This window comes from Ipomoea nil, unplaced genomic scaffold (assembly GCF_001879475.1).
Source record: "Ipomoea nil cultivar Tokyo-kokei standard unplaced genomic scaffold, Asagao_1.1 scaffold2921, whole genome shotgun sequence".
NCBI lineage: Eukaryota > Viridiplantae > Streptophyta > Magnoliopsida > Solanales > Convolvulaceae > Ipomoea > Ipomoea nil.
The window spans coordinates 3,919,344-3,933,932 of NW_017619349.1; the positions used below are offsets into that span (position 1 = coordinate 3,919,344).

The window sequence follows — 14,589 nt, forward strand, 5'->3', positions numbered from 1 at the left end:
TGTACTACACTAAAAAGTTAAAATGAACTTGCATTATATTGAAAATGAACCTTTATCAAGGTAAAATTAGAGTTCAATTGGATTTTGTTTGTTGCGAGTTTAAGAGTTTTTTTTTTTTTTTTAATGGTTAAAATGTTTAATTGCACTATTTGATCCATTTAGGAGGCTTATTTGATCCATTTTTCTAGTTATAATTGCAATTATAAATTTAAAATGACAAAAAAAAAAATTTAAATATAGATTAGTGAGTCCACGGAAAAGCTATGAAAAAACTTAAACCATTGAAAAAATAAAATTTTTAAGATGGAGTGAGATAATGGATGTTGAGATGGAGTGGTATGTCTTACAAAAATTTTGAAAAAAATCCAACCTTCACTAAATCAATTTAGGAAGATCACGTGCCACAACATCGATCAAAAGAATGTCAATAAATATTAAATTCATAATTAAATTATAAGTACAAGAATCATATTCCACTCACATGATTATCTCTTTCGAATTTTATTTGTTATTTTTTATTTTTATTTTTTTATTCTTGTATTTTGTATAACAGTAAACATTACACCGTCAATTGTATTATTCCCCCCACAAATTAATTGATTCAGGTAATAATCTAGTCCTCCGTGTAAGATAAGATGAGACCAATGAATACAAAAGGAAGCAATGATGAAAATAAAACGTAAAATTATTTTTTCTTCTTCTAAAATTTTCATCTTGATGTGGCTTTCATTTACGGAAAAGTTATGAATTGACTAACTCCATAACTAATTTTTTTAAAAAAAAAAACTGTTCTAACAAAATTTAAAGAAAAACTAATTGTCAATTAGATAATCTTGTATTATGACTCATATCTCAAAAGAGATTGAAATGAAAAACTAGGAAATGTATCTAAAATTACTCAAATAAAAAAGAACAGCCAAGTCCATATAATAATAAAAAACGGAGCTAATACTCAATTTAGTCATTGACTATAGTGATTGTGTCTTTTATTGATTTAGTCCTACACGACGGTTACTGACTCTATTATTACATTGTAATATCGCACAACGCATCCGCTGAGGCTCGATTTCATGACCTCCCACATAGGAGGGGTCATTACATGCCATCTGAGCACAAGGTGTTTGGCTACCTAAATAGTTAGTCTTAAACTATATTGGTTTTACCCAATTTAGTTATTGGCTATAGTGATTTTTTTTTTCCCGATTTAGTCCTTAATTCTAATAGTCAAGGACTTAATGGGATAAAACCATCAAAGTCAAGGACTTAATTAACCACAAAAAATCGTTTAGGACTAAATCGATAAAAACCACTATAGTCCAATACTAAATTGGGTGTTAACTTTAAAAAAAAAAGTCTTATCAGTGAGTTGATTGCGCAACTTGTGGTTTATCTTTGCGGGTTCTGGAGTTGGAGAATTGTGAGTTTAGGATTAATCCAATGAAATTGGGATTACCTAAGTATTTTTTTAAAAAACGAAGAAGTGTTTAATATAGTTAAACTTATTACTTTTGTGCAATTGAGTTACTGAACTAAAAAAATATGCAATCAAACCATTAAGCAAGCAAAATATGTGCAATTGAGATATTTTTTAAATTTATTTTAATGCAATTTGAGTTGAAAACATTTCAATATTTCATTACAACTAGTATGACATAGGAAATGACGATTTTTAGTACATATTATGTAAGCAATATAGTCAAAATTATGGGAAAAAAATTAAAAAATGTCTCAATTACATATATTTTATTTGTTTGATGATCTAATTGTACACTTTTTAAGTCCAATAATCAAATTACATAGAAGTGATAAGTTTACTAACTTATATGACACTTTTTTCCAAAAAAAAAAATAATAATAAAAAAAAAATAAAAAAAAATGCACCGGTGTCGGGTTGGATACAAACCATATAAACACGGACCGGGTCGGAGGCAAATCCAAGTTTTTGAGGTTTTATGTCTAAAACCCTAGCACAATCCTATTCTCCAACTCCTCTAACAATCCCTGGGCAGACGCCCTCACCACTCACAGAGTTGATGCCTCGAAGTGGACGAGGCGAGAACTTTGAGGAAATCTCTTCTCTCAATCTTCTTCTTCCACCTGGGATTTTAAAGTATTGATTTTGATTCCGTACGATAAAGTTTTCTTTTTCTGGCGATTTAGCTCATTTTTATCCGATTGCCGTTGGGAAAGATGGGGGTGAGGGCGGAGAAGATAAAGCCTGGAAGAAATTCTGCTTCTTCTGTGGCTGAGGTAAAGACTTCGGTTCCAAAGCTGTTAACTTTTGCTTTCTGCTTATGATATTGTTTGTGTGTATTTTGAATTTGGTTTGATTCTTTGTGCTTCTGAACTCAAGTTAACTCCATTGTCAAACCTTAATTAGCTACCTGCAAATTGCTACTAAAATTCAATGGCGCAGGTGCGAATTCAGGTCGATTAAATCAAGAATTATATTCTTACTTGACATACTTATTAAACTTGTTTAGTTAATAAAATGAGATTGAGGAAGTAATTTGTAGTTCATATAGTAAATAGATTGTTGGCACACTAGGTATTATGCATGTTGGCTTTGGGTGTCCACATTATCAATTAGTTGGATATGTGAGTAGATTCTAAGACCTTAAATTACAATTTGCAGGATGGTTCTGAAGTGATGGATGAGAACGTAAAGAAGTACCTCAGAGGAGAACCAGCAAATTTGGAGGTATTTCAGTGGTTCTGAGACTTTATTCGTTCTTGAATCATCCATGTTTCCATGATAATCATATGTTGACGTACTGTGTTGGTTGATTTGCAGGTCTTGCAAGATAAGAAGTTGAAGGGCCAGCTTGCTGTCAGAGAAGAATTGTATGGAAGATCTGCAAATGCTGCTGCAAAGGCCGAAAAGGTTTCTATAATAACGATTACTGTTTATCACTTGAAAAAATGCCATTTTACTAATTTAAACATAATGTATTTCCCCATGTTCACTTTCCCCTTTTGAAAACAAAGTTAAGTGAATTAAGTTTAGCTATTGCAGTCTCTACATCTGCAATCTCCCTATGGTAAAGTAAGATACTGGAGGAGAAATGATTCTCAATATAAATTATAAAATTACCACTTTAACACCTAAAGGACTTTAGTCTGCCAAATAAAACTATTGTCGTTCTTCCACGTTACTTCTTTTATAAACAGACACAAATGCCCTATCCATATACTCCCTCCGTCCTATTTTATGTGTCTGGTTTGTTTAACGAGGCTTGACTGACGTTATTTTTAATCCAATTTTTCATAATATTAAGTTTAGTATTAGTATACAAAATTTATATATTTAGAAACTACACTAAAAGTACTATTAAACACAACAAATCAAATTTAAAAATAAGTAAAGAATACTAAAGAAAATAAACAAAGAAGAAAGAGTTGGTTTTACCAATGAATAGTAAGTAGGACAGATAAAATGGGACAGAGGGAGTATTACTCAAGTCTATTTGCTATGTAAAGTACTCCTAATAATTGTTATAGAACATGCGTGGTAATGATTGAATGTGTTATATCAGTGGCTTATGCCAAGTGAAGCGGGTTACCTGGAACCTGAGGGGATAGAGAAGACATGGAGGATCAAGCAGGAGGCAATTGCTCGTGAAGTAGACATTTTGAGCTCAAGAAATCAATATGATATTGTCTTACCAGGTTAGGGTCCTCTTTTCTTATTACTATTCCACTACTCTTTCAAACTTAAATGTGAAATTTGTGACCTTATGCTACTGGTTGCTTGCTTGTTATGTAAACTGAGGTATTTGCTTTTGTGAAATTGTAGAATGAACTTAAATATAACAGTGATAATTGTAGGTTGGCATAGCTTTTACCATTACTTTCTCATGTCAGCTTTTAAGTTGTATATGCAGATCTTGGACCTTATACTCTGGATTTCACGTCTAGTGGTCGTTACATGGCTTTAGCTGGCCGGAAGGGACACCTTGCTATTGTAGACATGAAAACTCTGAATCTTATTAAAGAACTACAGGTATTTGAGTTGTTGAAGATTGAGGGTATATATACCTATGATATAACTCAATATTGTTTGGCTTCATAGTTCTGAGTAGTGACTTGTTGGCTTTTTAATTTGTGTTCACAAATGCGTAACAATTTATTTTTCCAGGTTAGAGAAACAGTACGTGATGTAGTATTCTTGCACAATGAACTGTTTTTTGCTGCTGCTCAAAAGAAGTAAGATACGTTTCTTCCAAAAACAGCCTGCATTTTTAGGCCATTTAATCACAAAATTTTTACAGGTATTCATACATATACAATCGGGATGGTACTGAGCTCCATTGCCTTAAGGTTAGTAAATAACCTGATAATCCTTGCGCTGATAGTAACAGATGCTCCATATCTTTAACTGATTGCTAATAAGACATCTTTCGAACTAAAGGCTTCATCTTTCAGGAACACGGTGCTGTGCTAAAACTTCAATTTCTGAAAAACCATTTCCTTTTGGCATCTATAAACAAATTTGGTCAGCTCCATTATCAGGATGTCACTACAGGGGAGATGGTTGGTAACTACCGAACTGGCCTAGGTCGAAGTGATGTTATGCAGGTGAATCCCTTCAATAGTGTGATTGCTGTGGGCCATTCCGGTGGCACTGTGAGCATGTGGAAGCCCACGAGTGCTGCTCCCCTCGTGAAAATGCTCTGCCATAATGGCCCTATCACGGCTCTAGCGTTCCATTCCAATGGCCATCTCATGGCTACCGCGGGAATGGAAAGGAAGATAAAGCTCTGGGACTTGAGGAAGTACGAGGTTCTCCAAACGTTACCGGGCCACGCCAAGACCTTGGATTTCAGTCAACAAGGTTTGCTCGCAAGTGCAACGGGATCTTCTGTCCAGGTTTTAGGAGACCTTTCGGGATCTCAGAACTATAGCCGCTATATGGGGCACTCTATGGCTAAAGGTTACCAAATACAAAAGGTGTCGTTTCGACCATATGAAGATGTTCTCGCCATCGGGCACTCCATGGGTTGGTCTTCCATCTTGATTCCCGGATCCGGAGAGCCCAACTTCGACTCCTGGGTGGCGAATCCTTTCGAAACTTCTAAACAGAGGAGGGAGAAGGAAGTTAAGTCTCTCATCGACAAGCTTCCTCCAGAGACAATCATGTTGGACCCTTCAAAGATCGGGACTGTGAGGTCTACTAGGAAGAAGGAAAAGCCGACGAAAGAGGAGAGGGAGTCGGGGATGGAAGCTGCTATTAAAGAAGCCAAGAGCGTTCCCGTGAAAAACAAAACAAAGGGTCGAAGCAAACCCAGTAAAAAGGCGAGGAAGAAACAGGAAGCCGTTGAGAACGCCAAGAGACCGTTCTTCGAACAACAGATGAGCGGGGCCGAATCGTCCAAGAAGAGAACGAGAGCTAGCAATGACGATCACCTACCGAAATCCCTGCAGCGATTCGTCAAAAAGAGATCAACAGCATGATGACAGTCCAAGTTCTGGTATTTGTTTAAGTCTCTTTTGGCCTCTCCTGTCCCAACAGGGGGTTTTGTGACAGCCATGAAGAGAGATGAAGATGTATTCTGTGAAATATAATGTTAAGCTGCCTTCCCCTTTTAGGCTAAACCTGTATGTGTTACCAACTTTTAATCCTGTCCCCTTGACTCCATTATAGAATTTTGCTTAGAGAAATGAAGAGGCAAATGTTTTCTTTCATTTGAGTTAATACTCAATTTAGTCCTCGACCAGTGATTTTTTCAATTTAGTCATAAACGCTTTTTTTGTGCTTAATTGAATCTTCAATTTCGATGGTTTTACCTAATTAAGTCTTCTGTAATTGTAGCTTGGCAATTTCCCCTACCTAAATTAGTCCTTGATTAATACACAGTTTAGTCCTCAACTATAATTATTTTTACTGATTTAGTCCTTGATTTTAACAGGGACTCAATTAGGTAAAATGATCAAAATCGAGGATCCAATTAGCACAAAAAGATGTTTAAGACTAAATTGAGAAAAATAATTCAACTTCGATTGTTTTACCTATTTAAGTCTTCTGTAATTGTAACTTGGCAATTTTCCCCACCCAAATTAGTCCTTGATTAATACACAATTTAGTCATCAATTATAATTATCTTTTCCGATTTAATCCTTGATCAATCATTCTAACAGCCAGTGACTTAATTAGGTAAAATGATCAAAATCAAGGGCCCACTAAACACAAAAAGATGTTTAAAACTAAATCGAGAAAAATCATTATAGTCGAGAAAATTAAATTAGGTATTAGCTTCTTTCATTTCATACTTAAAAGAGCAATTGCCACTACAGTTGTGTAACTCTTAAACAAGTCATAGTTGCCAATTTGCACATCATCAAGGAATTTGCAGGCTCATATGACCAATTCTTATTTGTATTCCATTCTTGTGACTATCAACTTATTACAAAGGAATATAACATCGGTTCGTTGAAAACGAGGAGTGCGATCATGCTCGATTTGTGCGTCTTCCAACTTCGAGGGCGAGCTCTGTATCGATCTTCAGGGAAATGTCGAGCGCTTTTACAGAATGCGTTAGTGCACCGCTGCAAATGTTTAACAAGTATCGTGTTAGAGCATAATTTATGGATTTTAAATGTACTGGACAGTCATTTAAAATGGATATTCTTACCTGGATATGTAGGTCACCCCAGTTTGCCCAATCTTGTGCACTGTCTCAAGGGTAACATTTCCAGAAGCCTGCCAGCATAGAAGGAAATGAGAATGCAAAAGAACACCATTTGAAGTTGCACTAAATCTAAAATGAATGCCCTAGAAAGACTAGGTAGCAGTGGGTAGGGTTAGGATATTGAAAAAATTGATGCATTTGAGCCAGCACGGGCAACTCAGTTGGTTTCTTAGTGGTAGATTGTCGGCAAGGACGAGGATCGAGCCCGGGCAGCCGTAGTGTGGGGGCGTTACGTCCAATGTGGTGGACTCCTTGTGGGCACCAGACACTTGTCCTCCCACTTAATGACCCGCTGGGTCACTGTGATTTATCCTTCCACTATCCTATTGGCCGGGGTGTGGGGGCTGTGGGGGCGAGGGAATTTCGCCTTTGTGGGCAAAAAATTGATCCATTTGAGCTAAAAAATATTACTACTGATAAATGCATCGTTTGTCAGAACATTGGATCAGACGTTTGGTTGGAAAAATAGCGGTCAAATAACTGCAATTAAAAATTGTATATTGAAGCAGGAGATACCTCGGTCTCGAATCTCCCACCGATCAAATCTACAGCTTCCTTGAGCATGGACACATCAATATCCCTATTAGGCAGTGGAACGATCATATTGTCCAGCATTATTCTAGTCAATGAAGTCTTTGTTTTAGACGCATATCGTAACACCTCGTGCACTTCCTCAAGTGTCCGGGTTTCAATCTGTAAAACGAAAACAAATCGTCAAAATTTATGTCCAGATTTACTGTTGTGGTTAATGGAAGAACAAAGGTAGTCATATAGAAGCTAAAGGAACAATAATTTCTTCGTTCTCAAACATACATCAAGAAACCGAAAAAAAAAAAAGGGTACCTCAACCCCCATTTGAAGGCTATTTTGCTCGAGATACTGGTCGACAGATTTTAAGGCTTCACTGACACCTCCCGCTGTTGAGATGTGATTGTCTTTTATCATCACCATATCAAATAAACCCATTCTGTGGTTTTGGCCACCACCGATTAATACCTATCACGAAAGCCAGGTGGAAAGAAATCAACCAAATTCAATTCACGAAAGCAACAATAGACAAACACGGAGTAAAGGTGAAAGAAGAGATCTCTACCGCCCACTTATCGATTAAACGCAAGCCAGGAGCAGTTTTTCTCGTCTCCAAGATATATGCCGGATTTGCAGCATCTGCCATCGCCTACAACAAATATAAATAACTACATCTCTCCTACCCGCATAATAAGATCAAACCCGACTCCATATTCATTGTAGTTATATTCAACTTTATTTAGTTATTATAATATGACAAATACGTAATGCAGAGAACCAGCTTGGTTAGCGTGAGTGGCCGTGCACTCCTGTCCCTTAAGAGAGGTCGGGAGTTCGAACCCCCTCTCGTATGGAAAAACCAATCTGGCCAGCACTTTGCCCCTTAATTGGGCTGGCCCGGTGCCAACGGGGATTAGTCCGAATATGGTACGGGCTTAAAGGTGCCTCCTACAGTTAGGGCCTGCTCAGGACACCTCGTGGTCTGACAAAAAAAAATACGTAATGCAGAATATTTCATAATTCTCGTTAGTTTTATTGGACATACACTAAAATAGGAATGAAAATGCAGCTTAATAATGGTAAAATTTTGGACTCTAAGAGTACAGGAAAGTCCAGGGAATTTATAGAGTTTAACCGTTAAGTGGTATAATTTCTGAGAAAATGTTAACCCTCGTTAAGTGATATTAATTCATTCTCGAATCAATGAACAGTGACTTACATCAACTTAAACACACCTTAGTCAGTGTAGCAATTCCGCTCATTCTCTGCATAAAATTAAGCACAACCCTTTCAGCAACGATAATACTGTGAGCGTTTCCTGCATATGTTTGAGGAGAATCAAACGCCAAATATGATCAAACTTTTGAATAAAATCAAATTATTTTCCAATGTTTTAGTTTACCGTGCACTTTGCCAAATTGCAGGCCTTTGTGAACTTTATCACCGTCCTTTCGAGACCACTCCACCTAACGTTGAAACGAACTCTTAGAAACAATATCTCCATCGAATATAACGTATTCTAAACCTTAAGACCATAATGTATAATACCTCCAACGTGGGATCAACTTCATCGAATACCATTTCCGCAAGTGCAATCCCGGCTATGATCCCATCCTCCTTTGCTATAAAATGAGCTTCCACTTCCATATCAACTGGAATTGTTGCCTTGCAAGTCACGTCTCCTGCATTTCATCATTATAGTTGCATCTTAATACACATTTACAATCACGTAAAGAGACCAAATCGGTCATATTCTGCATCTTTTTACAAAAAGATTGAAGCAACAAATTGGTCATATTCAAACTTTTTTAGTTTTTCACAAATTTATAATTTTATTTTGCTATCAACTAACACTACCTGAACCACATAATCTTAGCATATATGCCACCAGTGTCTGTAAATGCAATTAAATTAACATCAAGAGTTGCCTATTCCCATTTCCCATTTCTCAAAACACATTAAAATTAAGCTTATCATAATTATTACACATAGCCTCATATGAGTAACATAGAGGAAAACAAAGTTGAACAAAGAAACACCCACAAATGATCAAAAAATTTGGGAATTTTCTCTCTTGATGATTACACACACAAATACACTCACATAGAGAGGGGGGGGGGGGGGGGGGGGTGTAGATACCTCTATCCCCAGCATCTTCAGAAAGGGCAAGATGAATAACACCCTTCAAATCATAAGTGGGGTGAGCAGGTGGCTTCACTGCCAGAGACTCAACAGCTTTTCCAAGATTATTGATCGTGCCAACTGCTGACATTTTCACAAGCAATCTGCAAGCATTTTTTTTTTCACCAAAAAAATTGAATCTTTACACTTCCCTGATTGCGAATTACGAAATAAAGAGAGAAAATTTGAAAAGCAAAAAAAAAAAAGAAGAAAGAAAGATAGCAAACCTGGGAGCAGTGATGGGATGAGCATGGTGCAAAAATGGACGGAGAGAAAAGGCTCTGAACATCGAGAATCTGATGTCGCAACTCAATCTCTATCTTCAATTCAGTACACACAACAAAAAGCAATAAACCCTTCGCTGGTGGCCTCTGCTTTTCCTAGTTTCCTCTTTGTTTTGCGCAGAAAGAATCCCTATTATTTTTTCTGCTAAATTTTCGATTTAGTTATCTTTAAAATATAAAATAAAATAGGTGGATGTAACACTTCACAAATTACATAAGAAAGGTAACTCACATTAGTCAGACTATGTGCAGTCCACTCAATTAAGAGTATGTTTGGAAAATGAGAAAATGAATTATTTTTCATAAAATATTTTCGTTTTCATTGTTTGTTTGCATTTTAGAAAACTGACTAGTGTGTTTGATTTATTTTTTGAAAAATGAACATAATTATTTTTAATTTCAAATATTTAAAATATGCAATGATGGTGGTGGTGGGTGAACTGCTGGTGGGGGTGGTGCTGGTGGTAGCGGCGACGACGGCGGGTGGTTGGCTGCTTCACTGCTGCAAGTGGAAAATAACTTCTCCAAAAAAAAAAGGGAAGGCATTTTCTGGAAAATTCTCTCTATTTTTCATTGACCACACCCCTATTTTCCATTGACTTTCATCTCCCCTTCTAGCCAAATACGGGAAACTCAAAAAATGATTTTCAGAAATAATTTTTCGAGTTTCCAAACGCACACTAAGAGGAACCTTCAAGATACGAAATTCATGTTGCAAATAAGGTTGAAAAAAACAATAATAATCCTACGTAAAAAAGATTATTATTTTGTGGGAAAATTGGAAATTCTGGGAAGGACGAAAAAGATATGGTGGGTAGGTGATTAGCAAGAGTCGAACAAAACACTAGCGTTGTAGCATAGGTTTCCCAAGATAAAACGTACTATGGTTTAATGTTTGAGCACCCAAACAAATGAACCCAGCGAACTAGAGCAATGAGATGAACACTGGAGAACAAGAAATGAGTAAGAGCAGAGTTTCAAGAGAAAAAACAGAAAGGAGTAGGAGCAGAGTTTCGAGGAATAAAACATTATTATTTCTGTTGTGTTGTAAAATTCTAAATCATCCCGACTCTTGTAATCACTTAGAAAGGCTCTTGTATAAATAGTGGTGCAAATCCATTTCCCAAATCGATGTGGGACAAAGGCTACTTTAAAGCCTTTTCCCTTCATTTTTCCAACTCAAATGAGTCTACTTTGAGAATTAATTTCTCATTCACCCATTATCCGTTTTGAGCGTACAATATATCAATCTCTTCGTCTCACTACGAAGAACTCGAATCCACTTTGACCCGACCCAAATCAGATGTGGACCATACTAATAATTGTATCACAAAATAGCCACTTATTAGACCATTTAAGCTATTTTTTTTAACAATACTGACTCTTTATGCTTCAGAAAAATCTATTGGTGAATATTATGATATAAATTTAATGAATGAATAATATTTTTTAAAAAGTGATTAACTTCAATGTAAAATGTTCTTTAATTTCTCACTTATACTAACCTTCACAGTTCTTCTTATGAATAGCATTGTAAGCCAATGAGATTTCCTGGGTGTTACGCGGCCAGTCGACTACTTGGCCTCCTCAGGCAAATCAGTCAATTTATTTGTTTATTTAAACGGTTTGTTTGGATAAAAATAACTTAGTTTTGAGCGAAACAAGTTAAATTAACAAAACCTAAGTTCTGGAGTAGCAACAAGCAAGAAAGGAAAGGAAGCCAACCCAAACTTGCACAATCGAACCTTAGTGCCTCAACTCATAGATGTCGCAACACTGAAACAATCCCGTTCAATTTTGCCAGATTCACCGGTAGCAAAAAGCACAAAGTTCGAACATTGAGCTCATCATCGCCACTTTCGCAGCTTGGCAGGACCTAGGTAGAGAGACGCCAAAGAGTCAATTTCCCACGATCAGAGTTTGATCATGTGACCTTCCCTCAAGGAGAGAGATAAATGTGCCAACTGAGTACAGGATGTTTGGTTAATATTACATATATTGCTAATGTTGCTAATGTTTGTAGTGTTTATGGACTCCAAGTGACAATTTCAAATGTCCAATTGTCCATTTCTTTAATTTTTTTTTTTCCTAGTAGGCGCCCAATCGCCCATTGAGCGCGGAGCGCCTAGCCCCTTCTACAACACTGCTTATGAAAGTATTTCGGCATTTTGAATTGAGTTTAGTTGATTAGAAAATGAACAAAAATAATTAAATTAATAATCAAATACTAAAATCGACTAGCTCAAATAAAAAAGGTTAATTAGTCGCTTTTAAAGGAATCACAATGAGATAAATTAACATAGATTATCCAATCTAAGATATTTCTATTGAAAGTTAAACTTGAAGCTTTGTAGCCCAAAACAAATAGCTCCAACTTAGCATTTTTTTATTCCATGTACTACAATTTTGGAGTAACGTGAAGCATGTTTTAAATACGCCATACACTTTAAGCTGCCATTAATTTTTCATCTACCCGACCATCTTTGCTAGCTTAGTCAAACTTCAGTCGGAGTAGAAGATCGGAGCAGCTGATCTCGCCGTAGAACTCCCCTCCCGTCGCCACCGCCGATCAATGTTGCTCTCTACTCTGAAACCCGTCGTGGGTTGTCTTCCTTCCAGCTCCGCCCCACATGGTTCCCGTGAAAATGCGCCGCCGGCTACAATGCTGAGGGTGAATCCCAAAATTTCTTCTTCGTCTTCACATGCTCTCCAGGTTTGAATTTCATCCGTGTATCTTTAGTTTTATGTACTTTTCTGTTTTTCTTTTTTGATTTACTTGCTTATTTTTCTTGATCTGGAAATTTCCCTTTCGTTAATGCTGACAATTTTGTAGGGTTATGTAGGAAGCAGGCTCACATTTTAGTCAAATGTTGTCTGTTTTTGAAACCCCATTCTTGGATTTTAGTGTTGATTGTGCAATTGCTATTGTTGGGGGTGAACTTTTGTAGCCATTTTTAAGTTTCTTGGTCCCCAAATTGTGCTATATATGTTTAGTTAGGCCTGCAATTTGCAAAAAGGGTTTCAAATTAGAAAGTAGTTGCACCTAACTTTTCAATTGCCTGATTATTTCTAGAGATTAACTCCATTCATGACATCAAATTAGCTCCATTCAGGGGCAACCTCGACCAAGTTGGTCATACTGGTGACTTAGTAACCAAACGGTTACAAGTTTGAATCCGAACGGGAGGAGCCTATTGGCCTTCTTGGTTTGAGCTGTTTAGTTATTGGCAATGGTTTACCTCTTTGTGGTTCTTTGTCGACTAGGGTCAGAAGGTGGAGTTTATCTAGTGCACATCCTCGAGTAGTAGCTGCGGGTCTCCTTGGTCACCAAAAAAGTAAAATAATAGCTCCATTCTATTGCAGATTCTGTATGCTCTGCAGGAATCACAACTGGAAATTATAGAATTTCCGACCACCTGAAAATAATCTTAAATCAAGTCGAAAGTAAAAAGTGGTTGGAAATAGCAACAAAGGTTTTTCCGGATACCAAAAGTGGTCGGAACAAGGCTTTCGACTTGATTTAAGATCATTTTCAGGTGATCGGAAATTCCATAATTTCCAGTAGTGAATTTTGGGAACTATTTTGGCATTTTACCTTTGTTATCAGTGTCAAGAAAAGGCTTCATACTGCCTATAGACATCTTTCATTTAGGAACAAGCATAAAAATTCAATCTTTTACTTCTTCTCACACTTTTAGTTCTTTAGGTTTCTTTCTTCTGATTATACCTGGGATTGAATGGGGTGGTCAGAGTTTTCGTCTTCCCTTTTGAGTGTTCATTTGAGTCCTTAAACCTGTTTTCGGTGTTTACTGTTGGTTTTTCTTCTTTGAGCTTGCAGGCACAGGAAACTCGGGCTGCTGTTTCAAGAAGAGATGTTATGATGGGCATAGCAGCCGCGGGGCTCGGGATTTCCTTGGCTAAGCCTGCTGAGGCCGTCGAGGTAGCTAATTCCGGGAACCCAATCTCGCAGTTTCTTGATCTGCTCAAGGACTTGGTAGGGACCCCGAAGCCAAAACCAGAAGGCGATGAACCAAAAACCGAGAGTAAGGCCGAGTTACCAAAGCCAAAAACTGTAGGGGATGAAAAGCCGCCGCCTGTTGATAACAAGGCCGAGCCATCGAATCCGAAAACCGGAGGCGATGAGCAGAAGCAGCCCACAGCGAGCGTTGAGGCCAAATCGTCGGAGCCAAAAACCGGAGGTGAAGTGAAAGATGAGACTAAAGCAATTGCCAAAAACTGAGAATGGCTGTTCCTCAGTTTTTTTCTGTCATGAAGGTTAATATTTGCCATCTTTATTGTGTTTTATTATTACATTCAACTCTGAACTCTCAAGAAATGCTGGTGAAGTTTTTATGACATTGAACTCTAAACCCTCTGTTAGTAGAATAGATGAAGTTTCATTCCACCAATTAGCAGTTTAAGTGAAGTTTTAAGACATTCAACTCTGAACTCCTAATTAGTTAAAAGAGTTAATTTCAGTTTTGGTCCTATGACTATTGGAATCTTGTTAATTTCAGTCTATGAGGAGTTTTAAAACTGTCAATTTAGTACCTTAACTATTCGATTTTTCTCAATTTCGGTCCATCTGATTAAATTTTCGTCGAAAATAATTGAAAAGACAAATTTGTCCTCAGTTATTTTTTGCCAAGGACTATTGAGGTCTTGTTAATTACAGTGTATAAGTTTTAAAACTGTCAATTTAGTACTTTAACTATCAACTTTTTCTCAATTTCTATCAATTCGATCAAATTTTCGTCGAAAAATAACTGAAAAGACCAAAATTTGCCCTCAGTTATTCTCCAATCCCACTTTGCCCGAGAGTTTGAGAGTGGCTTTGCACTCTTGTCTATTAAGAAGGTCGGGAGTTCGAACCCTCCAATCTGGCCTGCACTTTGCCCCTTAATTGG

The 14,589-nt window shown here is 37.0% G+C and overlaps 3 protein-coding genes across 4 annotated transcripts; 2 read left to right on the forward strand and 1 right to left on the reverse strand.

Moving 5' to 3' along the window:
- Nucleotides 1-1,956: 1,956 nt before the first annotated feature.
- On the forward strand, nt 1,957-5,690 carry LOC109161015 (probable U3 small nucleolar RNA-associated protein 7). The gene is made up of 8 exons (XM_019309318.1): nt 1,957-2,250; nt 2,636-2,701; nt 2,795-2,884; nt 3,537-3,669; nt 3,885-4,003; nt 4,139-4,206; nt 4,272-4,320; nt 4,426-5,690. Exons 1-8 carry the CDS (start codon nt 2,191-2,193, stop codon nt 5,452-5,454), a joined length of 1,614 nt encoding a protein of 537 aa, XP_019164863.1. The 5' UTR covers nt 1,957-2,190; the 3' UTR covers nt 5,455-5,690.
- Nucleotides 5,691-6,225: 535 nt separating this feature from the next.
- LOC109161016 (nicotinate-nucleotide pyrophosphorylase [carboxylating], chloroplastic) lies at nt 6,226-9,861 on the reverse strand. 2 transcript variants are annotated; one of them, XM_019309321.1, is made up of 11 exons: nt 9,626-9,861; nt 9,357-9,502; nt 8,766-8,899; nt 8,620-8,683; nt 8,453-8,535; nt 7,783-7,866; nt 7,533-7,685; nt 7,206-7,382; nt 6,633-6,700; nt 6,406-6,546; nt 6,226-6,374 (listed from the first exon to the last, which is right to left on the reverse strand). In XM_019309321.1, exons 1-10 carry the CDS (start codon nt 9,685-9,687, stop codon nt 6,450-6,452), a joined length of 1,068 nt encoding a protein of 355 aa, XP_019164866.1. In that variant the 5' UTR covers nt 9,688-9,861; the 3' UTR covers nt 6,226-6,374; nt 6,406-6,449. The 2 variants fall into 2 exon arrangements, with proteins under 2 accessions (XP_019164866.1, XP_019164864.1); XM_019309319.1 differs by having other exon boundaries at nt 6,226-6,546.
- A 2,215-nt stretch (nt 9,862-12,076) lies between these two features.
- Nucleotides 12,077-14,087, forward strand: LOC109161017. Its single transcript, XM_019309322.1, has 2 exons — nt 12,077-12,395; nt 13,521-14,087. The coding sequence occupies exons 1-2, from the start codon at nt 12,255-12,257 to the stop codon at nt 13,920-13,922; spliced, it is 543 nt and encodes a 180-aa protein (XP_019164867.1). The 5' UTR covers nt 12,077-12,254; the 3' UTR covers nt 13,923-14,087.
- Nucleotides 14,088-14,589: the final 502 nt, after the last annotated feature.